This window comes from Perca fluviatilis, chromosome 23 (assembly GCF_010015445.1).
Source record: "Perca fluviatilis chromosome 23, GENO_Pfluv_1.0, whole genome shotgun sequence".
NCBI classification, from domain to species: Eukaryota; Metazoa; Chordata; class Actinopteri; order Perciformes; family Percidae; genus Perca; species Perca fluviatilis.
The window spans coordinates 3,071,620-3,095,795 of NC_053134.1; the positions used below are offsets into that span (position 1 = coordinate 3,071,620).

The 24,176-nt window shown below is 40.9% G+C and overlaps 1 protein-coding gene across 1 annotated transcript in view; it reads right to left on the minus strand.

Moving 5' to 3' along the window:
* The window catches only part of LOC120553515 (receptor-type tyrosine-protein phosphatase R-like), a 67,496-nt gene extending 44,871 nt beyond the window's left edge, over window positions 1-22,625 (minus strand). Inside the window, exons 1-3 of the mRNA XM_039792029.1 lie at window positions 22,497-22,625; window positions 21,115-21,554; window positions 9,468-9,769 (exon numbers count right to left, since the gene is read on the minus strand). Of these exons, the coding sequence (XP_039647963.1) occupies window positions 9,468-9,769; window positions 21,115-21,196 (384 nt within the window). The 5' untranslated portion in view covers window positions 21,197-21,554; window positions 22,497-22,625. The remainder of the gene's footprint in view (window positions 1-9,467; window positions 9,770-21,114; window positions 21,555-22,496) is intronic.
* Between the last annotated feature and the right edge of the window lie 1,551 nt (window positions 22,626-24,176).

Below are 24,176 nucleotides of genomic sequence, written 5' to 3' on the forward strand. Positions count from 1 at the left end.
ATAAAAATGAATAGTTAGTTGCAGTTCTATTAGCCATTTAAACAGCTTATGTATTATAAATATCAAGACTTTTCGGATATTCATTCGTTGGGTAGGTATTTGATTTTTAATTTTGGGATTTGTTTTTGTTTTTCTTTCAATACCGTAATAAAGTTAAGACAGATTCAACTTCTGACGCCATGTGACCGGCGCTCAGACTTGTGTTTTGAGGCGGTGCGAGAGTCCCGTACAGGAAACAGGAAACAGGAAACATCACTGCCTCCATCTCTGCCACGAGAACGTTTTAAAAACACCAAACACAGGCTCTGAACTGCCCCGGGAGTTTGGGGAACAGCTGACTGCTTCCTCAGTCCCTCCGTCTCTTTTTCTTTCGCTCTTTCTCCGGGAAAAATGGAGCTGCCTTCAAGAGCGGTCGGAAACGTAGAGATCTGTAAACAATCTGACGGAAAAAAGCAACTGTGAAATATAAAGTCTTCCTGTGCTACATTGGGGGGGTTAAAGAACACAACAGGACGCCACACAAATGGGCCGTTTAAGTGACGCTCCCCCTGCAGAGAATCCCTTTTGTCGGTCTGAACGTGCCATGAAGCCATGTTGTCTTTTTTTCGGAATAAAGGGCAATCAAACAATATTTGTATGCATGTATATCTACTCACTGTCAGATACACGATGGAGCAGCAAAAATGTGATTAAAAATCGATGCAGCAGAACCAGAAATAATATCTTTTCTTCACACATTCTTCATCCTTCCCAAAACCTGGCGCCTACATTACCCACAATGCAACCCTGCCCTTAAGTAGCCTGCTAAGACACGCAGACCTCTACAATGATTTCAAAGCACAGAATTCAGCAGCATTCGGTTTTTCACGCTTCAACAAACAAGCTCAATCTAACGCACAACCAGCTCGCACGTGCTCCGAGAACCTGACACACACACACACACACACAAACACACACACACACACACACACACACACACACACAGTAGTGTCTTGCAGGCATGTGGTGTGATGCAGAGATGGGAGGTGGGTACCATCTGGGACTTACACAACAACCTCTCTGCCTCACAGCTTCCATCGACACACATTTCATTCAGTTAGATCATGTTGAAAGACTGACTGGAAATACTACTAACATATTATAGATTCAGATTATTTTCATTGTGGATTAATCTGTGGATTATTTCCTGGATGAATGGATTAGTTGTTTGGTCTCTAAAATGTCAGAACATGGTGAAAAATGTGGATCAGTGTTTCTACAAAAAGCCCAAGATGATGTCCTCTAATGTCTTGTTTTGTCCCCAACTCAAAAATATTCAGTTTACTGTCCCAGAGGAGAGAAGACACTAGAACAATATTCATATTTAACAAGAGGAGAGAAGACACTAGAACAATATTCATATTTAACAAGAGGAGAGAAGACACTAGAACAATATTCATATTTAACAAGAGGAGAGAAGACACTAGAACAATATTCATATTTAACAAGAGGAGAGAAGACACTAGAACAATATTCATATTTAACAAGAGGAGAGAAGACACTAGAACAATATTCATATTTAACAAGAGGAGAGAAGACACTAGAACAATATTCATATTTAACAAGAGGAGAGAAGACACTAGAACAATATTCATATTTAACAAGAGGAGAGAAGACACTAGAACAATATTCATATTTAACAAGAGGAGAGAAGACACTAGAACAATATTCATATTTAACAAGAGGAGAGAAGACACTAGACAGACAGACAGACAGACAGACAGACAGACAGACACACAAAGACGGACAGACAGACAGTGAACAGACAGAGACAGAAGGAGAGTGAACAGACACACAGACAGACACACAGACAGACAGACAGACAGACACACACACACACACAGACAGACAGACAGACAGACAGACACAGACAGACAGACAGACACACAGACAGACACACAGACAGACAGACACACAGCAACCCATCTGTCAGCGTTCACATCTGTGTTTTGGTTTGCACCGGAGCTTCCTCCAGATTGCTTCCACCTCCCACAATGCATCTGTGGGGACGACACCTCAGACTATTAAGAGGATCGTGGGAGTGTTGGCGCTGACACCTCGCAGCCGAGACGTGCAGACATTCAGTGTGATTAATATTCTGAATATATTTCTCCTATAAATAAAAGTCTGCACACTGTGAATCAGCCGGTGTCCCAAAACGCTCACGTACTATTAACTTGGATGCTGTTACACAAGACATTACTATACTCTTCTGTTTATTACAAATATAAACTGATGCCAGACTGACAAAAGTTTAACAAACAGCAGGGGCGATTCTAGGATCTGACCTTTGGGGGTGCTCAGCCCCTAATGAAAAGTTGATAGCAGTTAAGCTAGGGGGGTTCGGGGGCATGCTTCCGTAAGATTTTTTTGTTTTTTAAACCCTTAAATCATGACTTCTTGTGAGTTTTGGGGAAAGAAATCGACAGATTGAGACATCCAATTATGACAAACTATCAACAGATTCAAGGCATCTGCTGTGAAAAAAGATGGAAACTACAAAGCATGATTATTGCAGCACACATACCCAGGGCGTGTTGGACCCGGGGGTGGGGAAAGGGGACTGAAAAATATGCTAGAATTCATAGCTTTGGCTGTGTTGAATTGACGGGGGGAGACCCCCCTCGACGCCCCCATATTCAAAATAGGGAATAAAACTGTACAACTTGTATTGATAAAGCTGTACCCGTCCTTGCCCTCCCCTGAATATGTATACCTACTCCTAAAACTACTAATGCCATGTAATGAGTAAGCAAGAATCAGTGAAAGTTGACACATTATACTTCATAAATACTTCAACAAAGTGCCATTTATTAATACACTAAAAATGTATACTCCTAATTAATCATAAAACAAGCTATATATACAGTACAGGCCAAAAGTTTGGACACCTTCTCATTCAATGTGTTTCTTTATTTTCATGACTATTTACATTGTAGATTCATCAAAACTATGAATGAACACATATGGAATTATGTACTTAACAAAAAGTGTGAAATAACTGAAAACATGTCTTATTTTTAGATTCTTCCAAGTAGCCACCCTTTGCTTTTTGATAACTCTGCAAACCCTTGGTGTTCTCTCAATGAGCTTCATGAGAGGTAGTCACCTGAAATGGTTTTACCTTCACAGGTGTGCTTTGTCAGGGTTGAAGTGGAATTGTATTCCTTATTAATAAAAAACAAAGGGTGGCTACTTTGAGGAATCTAAAATATAAAACATGTTGCCTATTTCACACTTTTTCCCATATGTGTTCATTCATAGTTTTGATGCCTTCAGTGAGAATCTACAATGTACAGTGCCTTCATGAAAGTTTATTGGCCCCCCTTGAACTTTTCATCGCTTTTTTTGCCACATGTTCAGGCCTCAAACATAAAGATATAAAACTGTATTTTTTGTGAAGAATCAACAAAAATGTGGGACACAATCATGAAGTGGAACGAATTTTATTGAATATTTCTTTTAGTGCAAAATTATTCGGCCCCCTTAAGTTAATACTTTGTAGCGCCACCTTTTGCTGCGATTACAGCTGCGAAATGTACGGCTTGGGGTATGTCTCTATCAGTTTTGCACATCGAGAGACTGACATTTTTGCCCATTCCTCCTTGCAAAACAGCTCAAGCTCAGTGAGGTTGGATGGAGAGCATTTGTGAACAGCAGAGTTTTCAGTTCTTTCCACAGATTCTCGATTGAATTCAGGTCTGGACTTTGACTTGGCCATTCTAACACCTGGATATGTTTATTTGTGAACCATTCCATTGTAGATTTTGCTTTATGTTTTGGATCATTGTCTTGTTGGAAGACAAATCTCCGTCCCAGTCTCAGGTCTTTTGCAGACTCCATCAGGTTTTCTTCCAGAATGGTCCTGTATTTGGGTCCATCCATCTTACCATCAATTTTAACCATCTTCCCTGTCCCTGCTGAAGAAAAGCAGGCCCAAACCATGATGCTGCCACCACCATGTTTGACAGTGGGGATGGTGTGTTCAAGGGTGATGAGCTGTGTTGCTTTTACGCCAAACATAACGTTTTGCATTGTTGCCAAAGTTCGATTTTGGTTTCATCTGACCACAGCACCTTCTTCCACATGTTTGGTGTGTCTCCCAGGTGGCTTTTGGCAGACTTTAAACGACACTTTTTATGGATATCTTTAAGAAATGGCTTTCTTCTTGCCACTCTTCCATAAAGGCCAGATTTGTGCAGTATACGACTGATTGTTGTCCTATGGACAGAGTCTCCCACCTCAGCTGTAGATCTCTGCAGTTCATCCAGAGTGATCATGGGCCTCTTGGCTGCATCTCTGATCAGTCTTCTCCTTGTATGAGCTGAAAGTTTAGAGGGCGGCCGGGTCTTCGTAGATTTGTAGTGGTTTGATACTCCTTCCATTTCAATATTATCGCTTGCACAGTGCTCCTTGGGATGTTTAAAAGCTTGGGAAATCTTTTTGTATCCAAATCCGGCTTTAAACTTCTCCCCAACAGTATCTCGGACCTGCCTGGTGTGTTCCTTGTTCTTCATGATGCTCTCCTGCGCTTTACACGGACCTCTGAGACTATCACAGAGCAGGTGCATTTATAGGAGACTTGATTACACACAGCTAGATTCTATTTATCATCATTAGTCATTTAGGTCAACATTGGATCATTCAGAGATCCTCACTGAACTTCTTGGGAGAGAGTTTGCTGCACTGAAAGTAAAAGGGGCTGAATAATTTTGCACGCCCACTTTTTCAGTTTTTTATTTGTTAAAAAAGTTTGAAATAGCCAATGAATTTCATTCCACTTCATAATTGGGACCCACTTGTTGTTGATTCTTCACAAAAAATTACAGTTTTATATCTTTATGTTTGAGGCCTGAAATGTGGCAAAAGGTCGAAAAGTTCAAGGGGGCCGAATACTTTCGCAAGGCACTGTAAATAGTCATGAAAATAAAAAGGAAACGCATTGAATGAGAAGGTGTGTTCAAACTTTTGGCCTGTACTGTATATGTAGCTTGCTTTATGATTATCATTTCGAGAGGCCCTATGCTATAATTTGAAGAGGTCTATTATGATTTTTTGTCTGCCAATGCAGATAGAAAAGCTACAATTCTCATTAAGAACGTTTGCATGATGTGCATGATGTGCAACGTTTTAATAGGCTACTAATGCAATCATACAGTAAAGCATGCCTACTTTTTTATTGTTGTAGTGTTATCATCAACAGTTTGTCCACCACTCAGTTTTATCAAGGGGGTTAAGTGTTTTAAGGGGAGTTGTGCTTAGCCTACCGCAGGTTGTAGCCTCACTCCCTCATCTCTGTCCCTCTCCTCCTAAAGTCTCCTCCTCACTGTGCAGGTCACTGTAGCCGATACCAGCACCGCTATCATCGGCCACGGGAGCTGATGAAGGTCCTGCTACTCCGAAAACATGTCTTTTCGCTTTTTCTTCTATTTGAGCCGCTTGGGTAACTTTTTTTTTCATTTTGGCGTTTAGACCATTGACCAAAAGAAAGGTTTAGAACTTCGTCTTGCTCCGTCTCTGTGTACTTCCCATTTCTCCTGTCACCGTGTGTTTATCTTTGGCGCTGGCCGTACTGTGGGACGGACTAGTCCATTTCATTGTGAAGAGTGGGGGTGTTGACCTCTCTGAGCAAGCAGGGCGCCTGCAGCTGCTGGGGGCGCTGATCTGCCAATTCCCCACACAGTGAAGTGATAGAAAACAGAAAAACGCTTTGCGGCACAGAGGATTATTTATTTTTTAAGTTAAGTGGCTGCCCGGTTCGCCCGTGCCAAAAACCGCCACTAGTTTGAGCACTAAACGATTTCACATTATCACAATAAGGACTTTATTTTCAGGGGTGCTGAGATGATTTAAAATAGCCTAGCGCCGCCTATGACAAACAGTATGTAAAAAAAAGTATATGGCTCAATAATTTGGTTATTAATTGAAAGCAACACAAAGAGTCTGCAGCTAAGCTAGCAGCTGTACTTACACACAGTGGTGCGTTGAGCTAAATGTATGTTTGCTATCTCAGTTTAGCATGTTAGCATTCTTCTATGAAGAAGATTAATGGAGAAAAGAATTGCCAAAATTATCGACAGCACATTATTTTCACTGGTTGTAGCCAGAGAGTATAATATGAAAAACAGACGATGAATTTGATTCCTCATTTGTGTGACAAAGTGTCCATTAATCAACCGAAAATGCTGTGATTTTAGCGTCAGCATGCTGCCATTTTTAACTGTGTTATCGAGTCATTTTTACAGAGTAAACACAGTACACACTAGGGCTGGGCAATATATTTATATTATATCGATATGGTGATATGAGACTAGATATCGTCTTAGATTTTGGATATCGTAATATCTTAATATGACATAAGTGTCATATTACCTATTCTCATTACAAGTTCCCTTCTACTACAATTCCAGTTATTCTATTATTTCCTTTTGCCCTTGTCCATCTATATCCCTTCAGATCATTACTTATCCATTCCATTGTGTGTATATTTTTTGGGAAGGAATTATTTTGCCGCTACAATATTGATCCCTACGTGTTTTTTGTCTTATTTTTTTATTTTTTTTTTTTCCTTGAGCTGGCCTGGTCCACACACACACACATTTTCTTTGCTCCATGCTTAACCACAGCTGCACACCACCAAACACACAACAACAAAAAAAAAAAAAAAAAAAAAAAAAAAAAAAAAAAAAAAACACACACACACACACAAACACACACACACAACACACACACACACACACACACTCAGCTAAGATCAGAACAGACTATTTTCCTCAACAAATGGCTTTCCTTGGTTTTGACAGTGGTGATTTATATTTCATAAACAGAGGGGGCCCTGACACCTCCTTATGGCTGTTTGTGGTTTCTTAATAGTTTATAGTTTGGAGAATGCGCGCACACACACACACACACACACACACACAAACACACACACACACACACACAAAATGTGTTCGCAAAGCGCACGCACACAAAAAAACAAAAAAAAACAAAAAAAAAAAAAAACACACACAAAAACGAATTTGCTTGCTTAACCACGTACATTGCTTTCCCCTCTTTCCTTCCCTTACACACAAGGGTGGCTTCATTAGAGTTATTAAGGTTGATGTTCAAAGTATTCTCAGAAGGTGAACCGTTCTCTCTGTCTCTCCTGTCTCTCTCTGTCTCTCTCTCTGTCTCTCTCTGTCTCTCTCTCTGTCTCTCTGGCTTTCTACTCTCTCTCGTCTTCTGTCTCTCTCTCTGTCTGTTCTCTCTCTGTCTCTCTGTCTCTCTCCTCTTCTCTCTCTCTGTCTCTCTCTCTGTCTCTCTCTCTCTCTCCTCACTATATGTGTGTTTATATATATGTGATATATGTATATATATGTATGTTAGTATATGTATATGATATTAATGTATGTATTATATATGTTGTTATATGTGATGTATATATGTTATATATATATATATATATATATATGTATTAATAATATTGTATATTATATATGTATGTGATATATATATGTGTAATAATGTATGTTTAATATTAATAATATGTAAATATATAGTGTTAATGTATGTATAGGTTTTATGTATGTGTGTATATATATATGTATGTGCGTGTATAATAATGGTTAGCGTATTGTATATGTATGTGATATGTGTGTATGTTTGTGTATGTATTAATGTATATATATATATAATATATGGTGTATGTATATATGTATGTATATGATGTATATAATGTATAGTATTATAGGTGTATGTATGTATATGTGTATGAGTGTATGTAATGTGATTAATGTATGTGATGTATATATATGTATTATATGTGGGGTAATGGTATATGTATGTGTATGTACGTGTATGTCTCTCTCTGTCTCTCTGCTCTCTGTCTCTGTCTCTGTCTCTCTCTCTCCTGTCTCTCTCTCTCTCTCTCTCTCTCTGTCTCTCTCTGTCTCTCTCTCTCTCTCTCTCTCTCTCTCTTCTCTCTCTCTGTCTCTCTCTCTCTCTCTGTCTCTCTCTCTCTCTCTCTCTCTCTCTCTCTCTCTCTCTCTCTCTCTCTCTCTCTCTCTCTCTCTCTCTCACATTATCAACCAGCACGCCTCTGTCTGCTTGTTTCTGTCTCAAAGTCAGTCTGAAGGCCGCTGCTGTTTATCTAAGAGTTATACAACCATCCATTGTGTAGGTAAGTGTGTCTCACACACACACACACACACACACACACACACACACACACACACACGGTTAGTGTTTCCATGGCAACAGCGAGTGCAGCATCTCTCCTCTGGCGCTGTATCTGCAGAGCATTCTCCAGCTCCTCCTCATCCTCCTCCTCATCATCATCATTGTCTCTTACTGTCAGTTTGATCTGACCTCCGACCTCAAGTGATGGTATCAGCAGCTGCCAGAAACCGTCTTCAGCCGCTGGTCTGTCGAACTGAGGCTCTCAGATTTAAAACCACATGTCAGGAGTCTGACGACGCTACTAAAGTAAACATCAAACATCTCATCCAGCTGCTGATGGGTTTTTACTGCATCACAACAGGGCTGAGCCTCAACTAAAGAAACTCTTAGTCGACTAACGCTCGTATGATTTTATCGGCTAATCCATTAGTTGATTTAAATCGGACAGATCTGTGTGTGTGTGTGTGTGTCTGTGTGTCTGTGTGTCTGTGTGTGTGTGTCTGTGTGTGTGTGTGTGTGTGTGTGTGTGGTGTTGTGTGCTGTGTCTGTGTCTGTGTCTGTCCGTGTCTGTGTGTGTGTGTCTGTGTGTGCATCTGTGTGTGTCTGTGTGGTATGTCTTTGTGTATGTGTCTGTGTTGTGTGTGTGTGTGTGTTGTGTGTGTGTGTGTGTGTGTGTGTGTGTGTTGTGGTTGTGTGTGTGTGTGTGTGTGTGTGTTGTGTGTGTGTGTGTGTGTGTGTGTGTGTGTGCATCTGTGTGTGTCTGTGTGTGCATCTGTGTGTGTCTGTGTGTGTGTCTTTGTGTATGTGTCTGTGTGTGTGTGTGTGTGTGTGTGTGTGTGTGTGTGTGTGTGTGTGTGGGTTTTGTGTGTGTGTGTGTGTGTGTGTGTGTGCGTGTGTTTGTGTGTGTGTGTCTCTGTGTGTGTGTGTGTGTCTGTTTGTGTGTGTGTGTGTCTGTGTGTGTGTGTGTGTGTGTGTGTGTGTGTGTGTGTGTGTGTGTGTGTGTGTGTGTGTGTGTGTGGACCTCTGCTCTCTGTCAACATGCAGAGAGGACCGATAAGCTTGCCCTTACTCTCAGCCACCGTTTGATTTTACGTGAACCAATACTCGGTAGTACCGATGCGACTCGGTCGGTACCGGTAAAAGTACCGGGTTCGGTACCCAGCCCCACCTACCGGTGAGTCAACAAGTACATTTTGGACACATGATGGCAGAGTGCATTCACCTTTTTTTTTTCTCCACATGCAATTAGGGAGCAGAATACTCACCACGGTAACCAGATGGCGTGCAGAGACCACAGCGTGCTCCGGCCGCACCTCGTGATGCGGTCGAGCCAGCAGGTCGAGGGTTCGCCGGCCGCCGGGCTCCTGGCGAAACCGAGACGCCAACAGGGCGGCTGGCGTCACGCTGGCTAACCTGGCGGCGTGCGGACGGTGCAGGTGGCGGTGGCGGTGGCGGTGGTGGTGGAGGGGGTGGGGGGACTCGGGAAGGTTTTCGGCGCCGTTCTGTGGGTTCGCGTCTGAGCGGTGGGAAGGGAAGAGACGGAGCTCGTGGTCCCCAGAAGACGATTCTGAGAGAGGAAGAAGGAGGAAGAGGATGTGAGGTGGGATGAAGATGGAGGACAAATGTTTTATAACTTTATTACTATAAACGTTTCCCAAAGCGAGACAGTCGTCGGGACGTTCGCTAGGTTGGGTTTCTTTCACACCTGAGCTGTTTGGTCCGTTTAAAAAGGTCCCATGGCATGAAAATGTCATTTTATGAGGTTTTTTTTAACATTAATATGAGTCCCCCCCCAGCCTGCCTATGGCCCCCCAGTGGCTAGAAATGGTGATAGGTGTAAACCGAGCCCTGGGTATCCTGCTCTGCCTTTGAGAAAATGAAAGCTCAGATGGACCAATCAGGAATCTTCTCATTATGAGGTCATAAGGAGTAGGGTTACCTGCCCTTTCTCTGCTTTGCCCGCCCAGAGAATTTGGCCCCCCCATGAGAGATAGAGAGACATCATGGCTTGCCCCCCCCCCCTCCCCCCCCAACTTCAGATACAGTATTAGGGGACATTAAGGTTATATAAAAGAGACTTCAGATACAGTATTAGGGGACCACTAAGGTCTATATAAAAGAGACTTCAGATACAGTATTAGGGGACCACTAAGGTCTATATAAAAGAGACTTCAGATACATAGTATTAGGGGACCACTAAGGTCTATATAAAAGAGACTTCAGATACAGTATTAGGGACCACTAAGGTTATACTATATAAAAGAGACTTCAGATACAGTATTAGGGGACCACTAAGGTCTATGTAAAAGAGACTTCAGATACAGTATTAGGGGACCACTAAGGTCTATATAAAAGAGACTTCAGATACAGTATTAGGGGACCACTAAGGCCTATATAAAAGAGACTTCAGATACAGTATTAGGGGACCACTAAGGTCTATATAAAAGAGACTTCAGATACAGTATTAGGGGACCACTAAGGCCTATATAAAAGAGACTTCAGATACAGTATTAGGGGACCACTAAGGTCTATATAAAAGAGACTTCAGATACAGTATTAGGGGACCACTAAGGACTATAAAAGAGACTTCAGATACAGTATTAGGGGACCACTAAGGTCTATATAAAAGAGACTTCAGATACAGTATTAGGGGACCACTAAGGTCTATATAAAAGAGACTTCAGATACAGTATTAGGGGACCACTAAGGTCTATATAAAAGAGACTTCAGATACAGTATTAGGGGACCACTAAGGCCTATATAAAAGAGACTTCAGATACAGTATTAGGGGACCACTAAGGTCTATATAAAAGCATCCAAAGAGCACCATGTCATGGGACCTTTAAACCGAACCCTGGAGCATTTTGTCAGGTAGTCCGGTTCGTTTTGGGTGGTGTAATAATAATAATAATAATTTATACTTAATTAATCCCGCAAGGGAAATTTTAAAAGTTACTCAAGAGCACCTTGGCAGTAGCCTGACAAGCCAGACCCACATCCAGGGCTCAATTCGAGGGGGCGGGATAAACGGTTGTCTTTCAAATTCCCTCTGCACGCAATAGGATAGCGCTCCAACCAATCAGAGCAACGCTAGTTGGTAGATTAAACTTTTGCCGTATCCGGTCGGCAAAACTCCGAACACATCTTCCCTTCTTTAAGAATGACTTCAGTGCCGTTCTTTCTTCTTTTCTCAAAGAAAAGCTGAACTCCAAGTCTTCAGAAGACCTCTGTTCACCAGCAGCAGCAGCCGCCATAAGCCCCGCCCACCGACTCTATACACGAAGTGATTGGCCTGAGTAGAATTTGTTTTTTCCAGCTCGCAAGTCCACGGAGAATGCCTAGACCCCCTTAAATTAAATTTGCTGCTGCTAGGGTGCGTCTACATTTCTAGGCTACCTCTCCAGCTACCAGTCCATGGGTAGTGTATGGCGACTTGAACCAGCAACCCTCTGGTTCCCAACCCAAGTCCCTACTGACTGAGCTATTGTCACCAATGTAATACAGTGCTTTGCGAAAGTATTCGGCCCCCTTGAACGTTTCGACCTTTTGCCACATTTCAGGCCTCAAACATAAAGATATAAAACTGTAATTTTTTGTGAAGAATCAACAACAAGTGGGTCCCAATTATGAAGTCGAACGAAATTCATTGGCTATTTCAAACTTTTTTAACAACTAAAAAACTGAAAAAGTGGGCGTGCAAAATTATTCAGCCCCTTTACTTTCAGTGCAGCAAACTCTCTCAGAAGTTCAGTGAGGATTTCTGAATGATCCAGTGTTGACCTAAATGACTAATGATGATAAATAGAATCCAGCTGTGTGTAATCAAGTCTCCGTATAAATGCACCTGCTCTGTGATAGTCTCAGAGGTCCGTGTAAAGCGCAGAGAGCATCATGAAGAACAAGGAACACACCAGGCAGGTCCGAGATACTGTTGTGGAGAAGTTTAAAGCCGGTTTGGATACAAAAGAATTTCCCAAGCTTTAAACATCCCAAGGAGCACTGTGCAAGCGATAATATTGAAATGGAAGGAGTATCAGACCACTACAAATCTACAGACCCGGCCGTCCCTCTAAACTTTCAGCTCATACAATGAGAAGACTGATCAGAGATGCAGCCAAGAGGCCCATGATCACTCTGGATGAACTGCAGAGATCTACAGCTGAGGTGGGAGACTCTGTCCATAGGACAACAATCAGTCGTATACTGCACAAATCTGGCCTTTATGGAAGAGTGGCAAGAAGAAAGCCATTTCTTAAAGATATCCATAAAAAGTGTCGTTTAAAGTTTGCCAAAAGCCACCTGGGAGACACACCAAACATGTGGAAGAAGGTGCTGTGGTCAGATGAAACCAAAATCAAACTTTTTGGCAACAATGCAAAACGTTATGTTTGGCGTAAAAGCAACACAGCTCATCACCCTGAACACACCATCCCCACTGTCAAACATGGTGGTGGCAGCATCATGGTTTGGGCCTGCTTTTCTTCAGCAGGGACAGGGAAGATGGTTAAAATTGATGGGAAGATGGATGGAGCCAAATACAGGACCATTCTGGAAGAAAACCTGATGGAGTCTGCAAAAGACCTGAGACTGGGCCGGAGATTTGTCTTCCAACAAGACAATGATCCAAAACATAAAGCAAAATCTACAATGGAATGGTTCACAAATAAACATATCCAGGTGTTAGAATGGCCAAGTCAAAGTCCAGACCTGAATCCAATCGAGAATCTGTGGAAAGAACTGAAAACTGCTGTTCACAAACGCTCTCCATCCAACCTCACTGAGCTCGAGCTGTTTTGCAAGGAGGAATGGGCAAAAATGTCAGTCTCTCGATGTGCAAAACTGATAGAGACATACCCCAAGCGACTTACAGCTGTAATCGCAGCAAAAGGTGGCGCTACAAAGTATTAACTTAAGGGGGCTGAATAATTTTGCACGCCCAATATTTCAGTTTTTTATTTGTTTATTTGTTTATTTGTTTCGTTCCACTTCATGATTGTGTCCCACTTGTTGTTGATTCTTCACAAAAAATTACAGTTTTATATCTTTATGTTTGAGGCCTGAAATGTGACAAAAGGTCGAAAAGTTCAAGGGGGCCGAATACTTTCGCAAGGCACTGTATCTGGTGTTTGACAATGGGCAGTGTGAACGCAAATCCAACCAAATGAAAAATGCGACAACGTTGCAACTTCACCCCCCCGAGTCTACCGAACTATAAGTGTGAAAGGGTATCTGCTGGATTTCCCAAGACCCCTCTGTCTGCTCCCTCAGACCTGGATCCCTCCCTGAACTCTGTCCCACGCACAAGTGAGTATTCAGTTGAATAAATCTTGGTATTGTTCACGTTCATGTCCTGGTCTCTTGTCTCTGATGTTCTACATTTTATCACATTTTTTACTAAAACCTCTTTCCACCAGAACCGCAACATGTTTTTAAATGTCCCGGGCTGTCAGAAGACAGGGCGGTAAAAATGCACAGCAGCAAACCATCGGTAAAATGTTAGCTCATAAATGCTCTGGTAACCTGGCTATGTAGCCTAGCTGCCTCGCTATGCTTACAATGAAATGCAATGTCCGAACATGCTAGCGGGTGACCTGTCGGCTAGCTGAATCATTTTGAGTGTTTAAACTATCTCCAGTGGTCTATTTGGTGGTGTGTGTTTGACCTGTTTAAGTTCGTGCGACATATAAACAACAATCTGTCTTGCTACAAGCGTCAATGTTCGCCAATAAAACATGTAATCAAACAAATGCACAAGTAGCCTAGCTAGCTAGCTACCTGGCTAGGCTACAATGAAATCCACTGTCCGAACATGCTAGCGATTAGACTGTCGGCTAGCTGAAAAGTTCGAGTGTTTAAACTAACATATACAGTGGTCTATTTAGCAGTGTATGTGCCCTAATTAAGTTTGTGTGTCATATAAAACACAATTCGTGTTGATAGAAGTACCGATGTTCGCGTAGAAACATTTTAATCACATCAAAATTTTCATGATACGGCGCTGATGACCTCCGCCATCTTGGTCAGACTTTTTTTTGTAACTCCCGCCTCCAAACACAAACACGCGGACCTGATTGGTTCTCGAGTGGTCCTCATTTGAATAAAGTCAAACTTTCGTCAACTTTATTTTGCTCCTCTCTGGCGATTCGCTCTCATCTCGCTCAATCGGGGCGAATTTCGTCTCCATTCAACCTCAATGAGAGCAAAGCGAAATTTCGCTGTGTGGAAACCTACCGTTAGTCTGCTAGCCTGATAAACCTGGGGCGTTATAACAAATATATACAACGCCCCATCATGTAACTGTATTGTAAATGTTCCCAACCTGACTGATATTGAATCGCAAATGTAATCTAATCGGGACCTTGTGAATCGGAATCAAATTGATTCGGAAAATCACTGGCAATACCCAGCCCTAGAAGACTAGGTTTTACTCTTAATTATCGTTCAAATCTCCCACTGGAGAGATAGCAGTAGAGATGAGATCAGGAGAGTCTCTCTCTCTCTCTCTCTCTCTCTCTCTCTCTCTCTCTCTCTCTCTCTCAGCATCTTTTCGTCAGAGGAAGAGGCTTTCATCCTCTGCACCTGCATGCAGGCCGGCTGAGAGGAAACCCCTGAACACCGACTGAACTCAGCCAGCCGTGATGAATATGAACACTGCATAATTCATTCCCAGGCTTTATTTATCTTGGGAGATATAAAAAAATAAATAAAATGAAATCTACTGAGTAAAGCCCTTTCAACCCGGCAGCATCCAGGATTCACATTCACAGCTTACAGACGTGAATACTGGGAAGTGAAAGCACCGGGGATGGCTCTATTTAAAGAAAACACAGACAAGGACCTGAGCAGGACCTGAGAAGGACCTGAGCAGGACCTGAGCAGGACCTGAGCACAGTCTGCCCGATACACAGTGACGCGTTCATATACTGTGAAGTGTTCGCCATTTGGTAGTTATGTTCGAATTCTCTGCGGTTAATTCCACTATAAAATACCCACAATGCACAGCTAATTTCAGTGTGCATCAATGTACCCTACATTTTACTCCCGTATACGCACAATGCAACGCGGCCGTGTTTTCCCGGAGGAGGAGAATATTATTATATATATAATATTATTTATATTATGGTCACACTTAAATATAAATATAATTTATATTATGGTTAATTACTTTCGCTGTTATGTAATTATATATTTTTCAATCTAATTTCACGTCAATTACTTACTTACATTACAGTATTTTTTTTGCACTATGGCCACCTCACTTTACTTAAATACTTTTTATATAATGCCACTTTATATTCATTCAGTGTTTTGTTTTTTTTGCTCATTGTCTGTTGTTTGCCTGTTTGTTTGTTCGGTTGTTGGTTTGTTTTTATTGTGGAAAAACTGCTGCTGTAATGAGTGAATTTCCCCATTGTGCGATAAATAAAGTATTATCTAATCTAATCTAAGAAGCAGAAGAAGCCGTGGAAACTGAAAAGGAAAAAATGGAGCGGACTTTGGTTTCTAAACAGTGGAAATGTAACACGCAACATATGTAATATACAACATTTTGCTATTCTCGTGAGTGCAGGGAGGGCTCAATGGTGTTTTAAGCCCACAACGTTGACTTCAAGGCACCTAACCTTAACCCTAACCGTTGCCTAAGGCCGGCTACACACCGGCTGCGTGGCGTGTCCGTTTTTATTTCGGCTCCCATGTTAACAGGTTAGAGCTCCACGAAAAAACGTGCATGCTAGACGCTTATTTTTCACGTGACACGCAAGCGTTTCCAGGGAAATAGAACAGGAAAAGATGTTTATATGTCATTTTGACACAAATACATATTAATAAATGACATTTTGATGTTTGAAAGTCTCGAGGTTTTGATATAAATGCAGATATATGAATGTGATTTAAATAAGAAATCAATTCTCTAATATTGCACCTGTCAATACAGAAGGAAATATTCTGGAGCCTATTTTGCCGTCAATACTGCCGACATTGTCTTTGCTGTAATCAGATCAGTATATATATTTAGGTTTAACATGGTATGTGATTTTATCAATGGGAAACATCCATGTGTCCAGACAAGGCTAGCAGCAGCAGCAGCAGCAGCAGCGCGGTGTGTAGCCGGCCTAATCCTAGCGCCTTCCAGGCAGCGCTGCCTGGAAGACGACGTTGGGGGCTTAGAACACCAAACACCGCAGTGATGTATTATTACTTGAAATGTCTGGGTAAAAAAACTACTTTTTTTTTTCCATTGAACACAATGTATTTTATTTTGAAACACACTGTTGCACACTGGCAGGGAGAGGGATTTCTAAACTGCCCTTTCTGTCCTTGAAGACTCCTAAAAAACAGCTCAAACCGGGACTTTTTCAAACCGTGGTATACCTTGAAACCAGTAACGGGCGCGTGGTCTAATCTCGATAGATGGCTTCTGCCGTGCTGATGCTTTAGGTTTCCAGGCGTCTGTTAGAGCCGTCTGTCTGTCTGTGCTGCCAGAAAATACACCGAAAGGGTGTCCTCTTCCTTCGGTCTACCAGACTGTCTGCCTGCCAAGAACGCGACTACTTGTCTTGGCTGCATCTTTGCCACACAAAAAATAACTAACTAACTGCTGTGTGACTCAACAGATGCAGACAGAAATCATGAATTGTTGTCCCTGTGTTCGTTTCAAAAGGTAGAACATGAAATATAAAAGACCTGTCTCGACCGTTTTATGTAGGGCTTTTGTTTTGAGCGATCTGATATCGGACATCCCCGACTGGATGGTATAACAGGGTTTCTGCAGGTTTCCCCAAGTCAAATTTAAGACCTTTTGAAGACCTTTATGAATTACATTTAAGACCTATATCACAACATCAACTGAGCACTGAGATTTTTTTCAAGCCAAGTATCACTTAACTTGCACTTCTCCCCAGCTGAAGAATAAAATCTATTTCATGTCTGTGGTACAATCTGAAGAGAGACTCCAATAATAACACGGAAGCTGATTGGCTGCTACGTAAGTCTCACTTGTCGTCATAATACAGCTAAATTATATTTGGACCAGTATAGTAACAGTATAATGGGGGTAGGAAAATTAAGACCTGTATTATTTAAGACCTACAACACAATACTTGAGCGAATTTAAGACTTTTTAATGCCTACAATTTTGATTTTGAAATTTTAGACATTTTAAGACATTTTAAGACTTTTTAAGACCCCTCGGAAACTCTGTTTATATGCCTTTTCATCATGGATGTAGTAAATGTGGTTCTTATTAACTTGGTGCATTATAAAAACAATATCTCAGGGCTGCTTCTTGCTTGTAGAATTCACAGCAGAAGTTTTCTGAGAATCTCTTTTATATCCAAGCTAAATTGGTATTGTTACTGAAATTCCCCGAACCTAATTGACGTAGAACTGAACGGGAAATGTAATCGAATCGGGACGTTGTGAATTAGAATCAAAATCGATAAATCATAGGTACCCAAAACCATAGTTTTATGTGAGCTTCATGTTTCTGACAAAACAGTTGAGAGGCTGTAGCAGAGCAGGTTTGTGTCTAAAAGAAGACGAAGATGAAAACTGCATTATAGTCAGCTGTGTTGACTTAAAAACAACCTGAAACAGCAGTTTCAGTTGGCTGAACCAGGCCTCGTCCGTGGAGCTGACACAGCTTTCTCTCTCCACGGCTTCTTTTCTCCCTAACGACAGCGTCCTGGTTGCTATGCACGGCGCTGAGCTGAGCCGTGCTCCGATTGGTCAGAGTCGGCTCCTCCTCGCCTCACATGTGTGGGAGCCGTCAGCCAATCGGAGGTGGACTTAGAGAGGGCTGACCCGGTAACTCTGTGGGGAGACTCACTAGAGAAGGACTGCATCTAATGTTGTGCAGCTATTAAGACAAATAAATATCAATAAATCAGATTGTGCGTTTTGATTTACAGGTTCTGTGTTGAAACACATTAGCAATATTGTACAACTCAGAAGAGACTCAAAGCTCCAGTTTGTGTCTCTCATGTAATCAGCATTCATTATTACAGAAATAAGCTTCTGTTTTTATTAGTTGTTGTGTAACTTTGGTGTTTTAAAGGGTTAGTTTGAATTAAATCTATATCAGGTGAAGTGGACGCTATATTTAGAGTATTTTCAGCGCTCTCCCTTGCTGTCAGACGGCCCTTTACGACGAGGAACTGAAGCCGTTATCTCTGCTCTCTTCAAAGCCACCGGACTACTTTGACAAAAACAGACATTTTACCTGGCAGGACACGGGAGTTGCTTCTTTACCGCTGCCTCCATCGGTTAGTTAGTGTTACTGTGTATCTCCCCAGCGCTGTGGACTAAGGTCTGGCTACGCTACAGGTACATGATGACGATCGCCTTGGGCGGTGCTAAGCTCCGGACGCAGCGAAGGCAGCTCTGCTGAATAGTTTTCGGGAAGGAACTTGTTTTGGTGGAACATTTGCACCCTGCAAAATAAAAGCTCTTACCAGTGTCTCTCTGTGTGTACTTGGTCCACAGCGACCCCACCAATGGGTCCCAAAACCTCCCAGTTAGAGAGGAAATGACCTAAAAATATTCTTTGTACTTTGTTTTTACAATTATTCCGTGCAGTCGTCAGTCGGAGGAGGAGCCGTCGGTCTTCGTTTGGGCCGATGTGACTTTGTTGAATCGGAAGGCGGGCAGTCGGACTCAACGACCAATCTGATTGGTGGAAACTAACCCCGGAAATGACGAGCGGGACGAGCCTGACGAACGCCTCTCAAAAACGAAAACCAGCAGGTGAAAAGTTACCAAATACATATTGTCAAGTACTATACTTGTGCTACTTCATACTTCTACATTTGATAACATTTTATTGATTCAGAATACAAAATATAAATCAACTTAAAACATATTGAAGATTAAACTATTGATCTTTGGATGATCAAGGTGATGAAGTTCATCAGCTCAAGGGTGGTCATGATGACGGTATGTTCATGTTGCAAATTGTATGTTGTGTTAAAAATAACCTTTTAATCACACACATCCCCCCCAGCACATCGCTTAATGATTTCAGAAACACGTTTCGTACGTTTCTGCACACACGCACAACGTACGCTCAAGTTGGGCATCGCTTCGGTGTGTCCCGAGGCACTTTTTGGACCAACTTTAGACCTCAGTCTGGTGATTTACTCTGACCCGAGTTACATTTCCAGCGTTCACACTGCCGCTCTGAGTATATCGGCATTTTGTGCTGCAGTTTCAAACGTCCATCACAGATTGTTTGTTTGTAAGTTTATTTGATTAGGACAATGTAATTAATTAATCAACATTTGTGTAAATGCGCCAGTGTTAGCCAGACAGCTAATTTTCAACTGTAGTCCTAGTTACCCAGCATGCATGTCTTTATGGTGGGAAGAAACCGGAGCACCCGGAGGAAACCCACGCAAACACGGGGAGAACATGCAAACTCCACACAGAAAGGCCCGGGACGACCTGGATTCGAATCCAGAACCTTCTTGCTGTGAGGCAGAAGTGCTAACCACTGAGCCACCGTGCTGGAAGATAGGGAAGAAGATATGTTCAAATGTTGGGGGGGTTGTGATAAGATTAAAATATATGCTTCTGTTAATTAAGCACTGGTCTTAAAACCCTCATCTACTGCTTCTTCCTCCAATTCAATTACTTTATTTTAGATTTACTGTTTTTAAATCTGACAGAATCCATTTGAAGGTTTTAGACTGTGTGACCTCTGAGAAGAGCATTTGGAATTGATTCTTTTAAATGCTGCAGCTAACTGATTATTTCCATCAAGGGGGGAAACTTTGGGTTCAACATTGGGGGGGGGGCAGATGGGCTTTTGAACAAAATTGAAATTTTGAGCGCCAAACACTTTATTTTCTGCATTCTAGTGAATTTTTCTGCATCGATTTATGGTGCAAATGTCTTGATTTAGGTAAAGGAAATTAGAATGTTTTTGGGATGGGGTTGGGGGGGGGTATTTGCAACGGCCAGTTTTGGGTTAGGGGTTAAATTACACCCACTGTAAATTACACCTATGATTTCCATCGTCGATTAATCTGCTGATTATTTTCTGGATTAATCGATTTTTTGGTCTATAAAATGTCAGAAAATTGTCAAACTCAAAAATATTCAGTTTACTGTCACAGAGGAGAGAAGAAACTAGAACAATATTCACATTTAACACGCTGACATCAGAGAAGTTTCACTTTTTTTTCATAAAAAAAGACTCAAACCGATTAATCGATTATCAAAATAGTTGGAGATTAATTTCATAGCTGACAACTATTCATCTTTGCAGCTCTAGATTGCTTAAAGAGATTGTCTATTCATGAATTACTAATGCAAATGATCATCATTGTATGTTGACTTCATCATACGCTGTTTTATTTTAAATCCTCCTCAGTTTCATCATATCCTACATATCACCTGTAGGATATTTTCAGTGCGTCATATTAACACAATAGTAAGCAAATTTAGCATATTCTATGTCATTTTTCCACATTCCGTACGATCACTACATAATGTATATTCATATATTAGGTTTTTACCTTCTGTTTTTCCCCTTTAATGCCAAATTAACACATGACTATATCATGTTATTGTGGAAGGTTTGAGCTCCTGTTGGGAGGATTTTAATGTAAAATATCCTGCATTAAAAGAGCAGATTTCAGGCCTGCAATACACATTAAATTGGTAACAGATTGGTAACGGTTAAATTACCATCTCAAATTATAGAGGTTATTTAGCTTTTTTTATGTGAGCATCACAGATGAATACTTACATTTGAGGAGCTGTTAACAGCATTTTGGGTTCATTTTTACAAGATTAAATGACAGAAAGGAGTATTTAATTACCAAAATAACTGGCTAATCCATCCGATTTGAGCACTACTGCTGCAAGTATTTCTGGTTATGATGCAGCATACGGACAACAGACGCTTACCTGTGATCAGCAGCTGTGTCCATATTAGACACAAGAAAAGAAACATGGGGAGAAATCCTCCTCTTCCTCTTCTGCGGCTCATCTTTTTCTGCCCTTTCAGCAGCTCAAACGGTACTAAATCCGGCTCCTGTCGCTTCTCTCTGTGCTGTAATTACGCATCAATGGAAGCAGCCGGTGGATATGTCCGTGCATGTATCGGTGGGTCCGCAGCAGCATGCAGCGCGAGGGGAGGAGAGTAGACGCTGCCAGAGCTCCAGAGAGCGCTGCACAACACCGGCCCCCTGCGACGCTCTTTCCCCGCCCTGCGGTGTCCTACAGCGGCCTGCCTACAGGAGGAGCAGCCGCTCTGCAGTGGAAGCAGCTCCGGGAGAAACGGAGGGTTTATTTTTTTTCCATCCGATTCAGAGACGAAAGAGAGGGGTGTGTGGTTCAAGGGGAGGCTGGAGATGATGAAGAGAGAAAAGGGGAGGAGAAAAGATGTGGTGAAGAGAAGAGGAAAGGAGGAAGAAGATTAATACATTAAATCTATTATATATAATACTTTTACTTATTTTACGTTATTTAAACGAGAACAAGTAGGCCTTCTATCTTGGTTGAATATGCGTTTATTCGTAAACTTTATTCATTTTTTGACATAAAATATTTTATTATTATTATTATTATTATTATTATTATTTCTGCTAATTTTCCATGTTTGTAGACATGAAGTCGGTCATTCTGTCTGTGGTAATTATTCCGACAACTACTAATAGATTACTACAAAATTAGATTAATTAACAAAACCTCAAAACAGTAGCTAACAGCTAGTAGCTAGTAGCCTAGTATGCCGAACTTCTGGCAGAAACCGCTTTTAAAAACAATTTACTTGTTTTGCAGGATGGTTGCCGCGCAGCGGTGTGAAACTAGCTTCACGTAGCTAACGTTGGCATGCTAAAAGATCATTAGCATGTCACATTAGCATGCTAATGCCTCGTTTAGGCTAACGTTACCATGCTAAAATGTCATTATAATGTCACATTAGCATGCTAATGTAGCGTTTAGACTAACGTTACCATTGTAACAGATAATTAGCATGCTAATGCCTCGTTTAGGCTAACGTTACCATGCTAAAATATCATTAGCATGTCACATTAACATGCTAATGTCGTGTTTAGGCTAACGTTACCATGCTAAAATATCATTAGCATGCTAATGTCGTGTTTAGGCTAACGTTACCATGCTAATATATCATTAGCATTTCACATTAGCATGCTAATGCCGCGTTTAGTCTAACTTTAGACACTTTGCGGACTGTACCTGAGTGGTATAAAACCAACATCCGAAATATATTTACAATTTTTAATTAATGAACTAGCTAACGTTAGGTAAATTAGTGATGTTACCGGAGACGATGTTGCATGCTGGGCCGAGGCTTCTGAGCGCATGTGCAGGAAGTTTTCCGTAAAGCACGTGGTGGGTATGAGGCATAAACTGTTAAAAAAACGTACCGTGTCTCCACCATGCATGATATGAGATATTTATTTCGAACGATTAAAAAAGGGGACAGGGTACAGACCTTTTTAAATGGACTTCCATTGCTAGGCAACAGCTTGGCCCCTTAACTTCCTGTCAGTTGATGTCATTCACATGATGCACTGCAACCTCAGGAAATCAACTTGGGGCCATTTAGTAGTGATGTAACATTCTGTGCAGAGGCTTCAGAGCTGTGCATAGACTGTACATATTATTTTTAATTAATTAGATAGATAGATAGATAGATAGATAGATAGATAGATAGATAGATAGATAGATAGATAGATACTTTATTGATCCCCAAGGGGAAATTCAAGGTCCCAGTAGCTTAAAGACATCACACACAACATACACATACATCATAAACAGGATGATAAAATAACTAATCCACATGAATAATATATATATATATATTTATTTATTTATTTTTTTTATTGACAAAATGTAGATTACAAAAATCAGGTAAGCAATGATAGCACGTGAACAAGTGCACAAACTTATAAAAATAATAATAAAAAATAAAAAATACATATATAGAAACAAACGAAGCGATACAAAGGAGAGATTAAAAAAAAAGAGAAAATATATATGTATACAATATAAACAAAACAACAACAAAAAATGTACGAGAGGAGATCAATTTAGTCAGAGGTTTCAGGGAAAAAAAGCTCTACAGTATCTACAATTTTAATACTTTTTTTGTTATCCAACGCTCTAAGTGACTTCAGTAGAGATTTAAATTCTATGAGAAAAGGTACAAAATTAGGAGAAGAGTTAGAGAATTTCTGCTTGTGAATATAGAATTTTGCATACAGAATAACAAAACTTATATATACTATATATACTAATATATACTATAGATACTCAAGAGCACCATTATCTGGATTATTGTAGAAACAGATGATATCTTTAAGATTAAAGGAGTAGATAGTTTTACATAACACATACCCTACTAATCACCTTGTTGCTAGATTTACTGACATTGACTCTTCCTGTACATTTTGTAAACAGAATATTGAAACAATAATCTCACCTTTTTTTTTTATTGTGAAATCTCCAAAAGTTTTTCGGCAGATTTGGAGTCTTACTTCTTTGACCCCATGAATAATATGGACAATAAAAAAAAAGATACTATACGCATGACATCACTCAAAGCACCTTTAAAAGAGGGAGAAGCTTTACACATTGTAATCAGTGTGCATCGTGTCACTTGTAGTCCATATCGTTCTAACCTCCGGTGGATTTATGAGGACTATGGTTAAATTCTCCCCAGACCTCTGCAGGGTAAATCCAGCTCAGCAGATCCCAGATGAGTGACTGTGTTTTAGATTAGATTAGATAATACTTTATTTATCCCACAATGGGGAAATTCACTTATTACAGCAGCAGTTTTTCCACAATAAAAACAAACCAACAAACAACCGAACAAACAAACAGGCAAACAACAGACAATGAGCAAAAAAAAAAACACTGAATGAATGTAAAGTGGCATTATTGTGTGTCTGTCCTCCACTCTGTGACCACCAGGTGGTAATGTCAGCAAATGAACT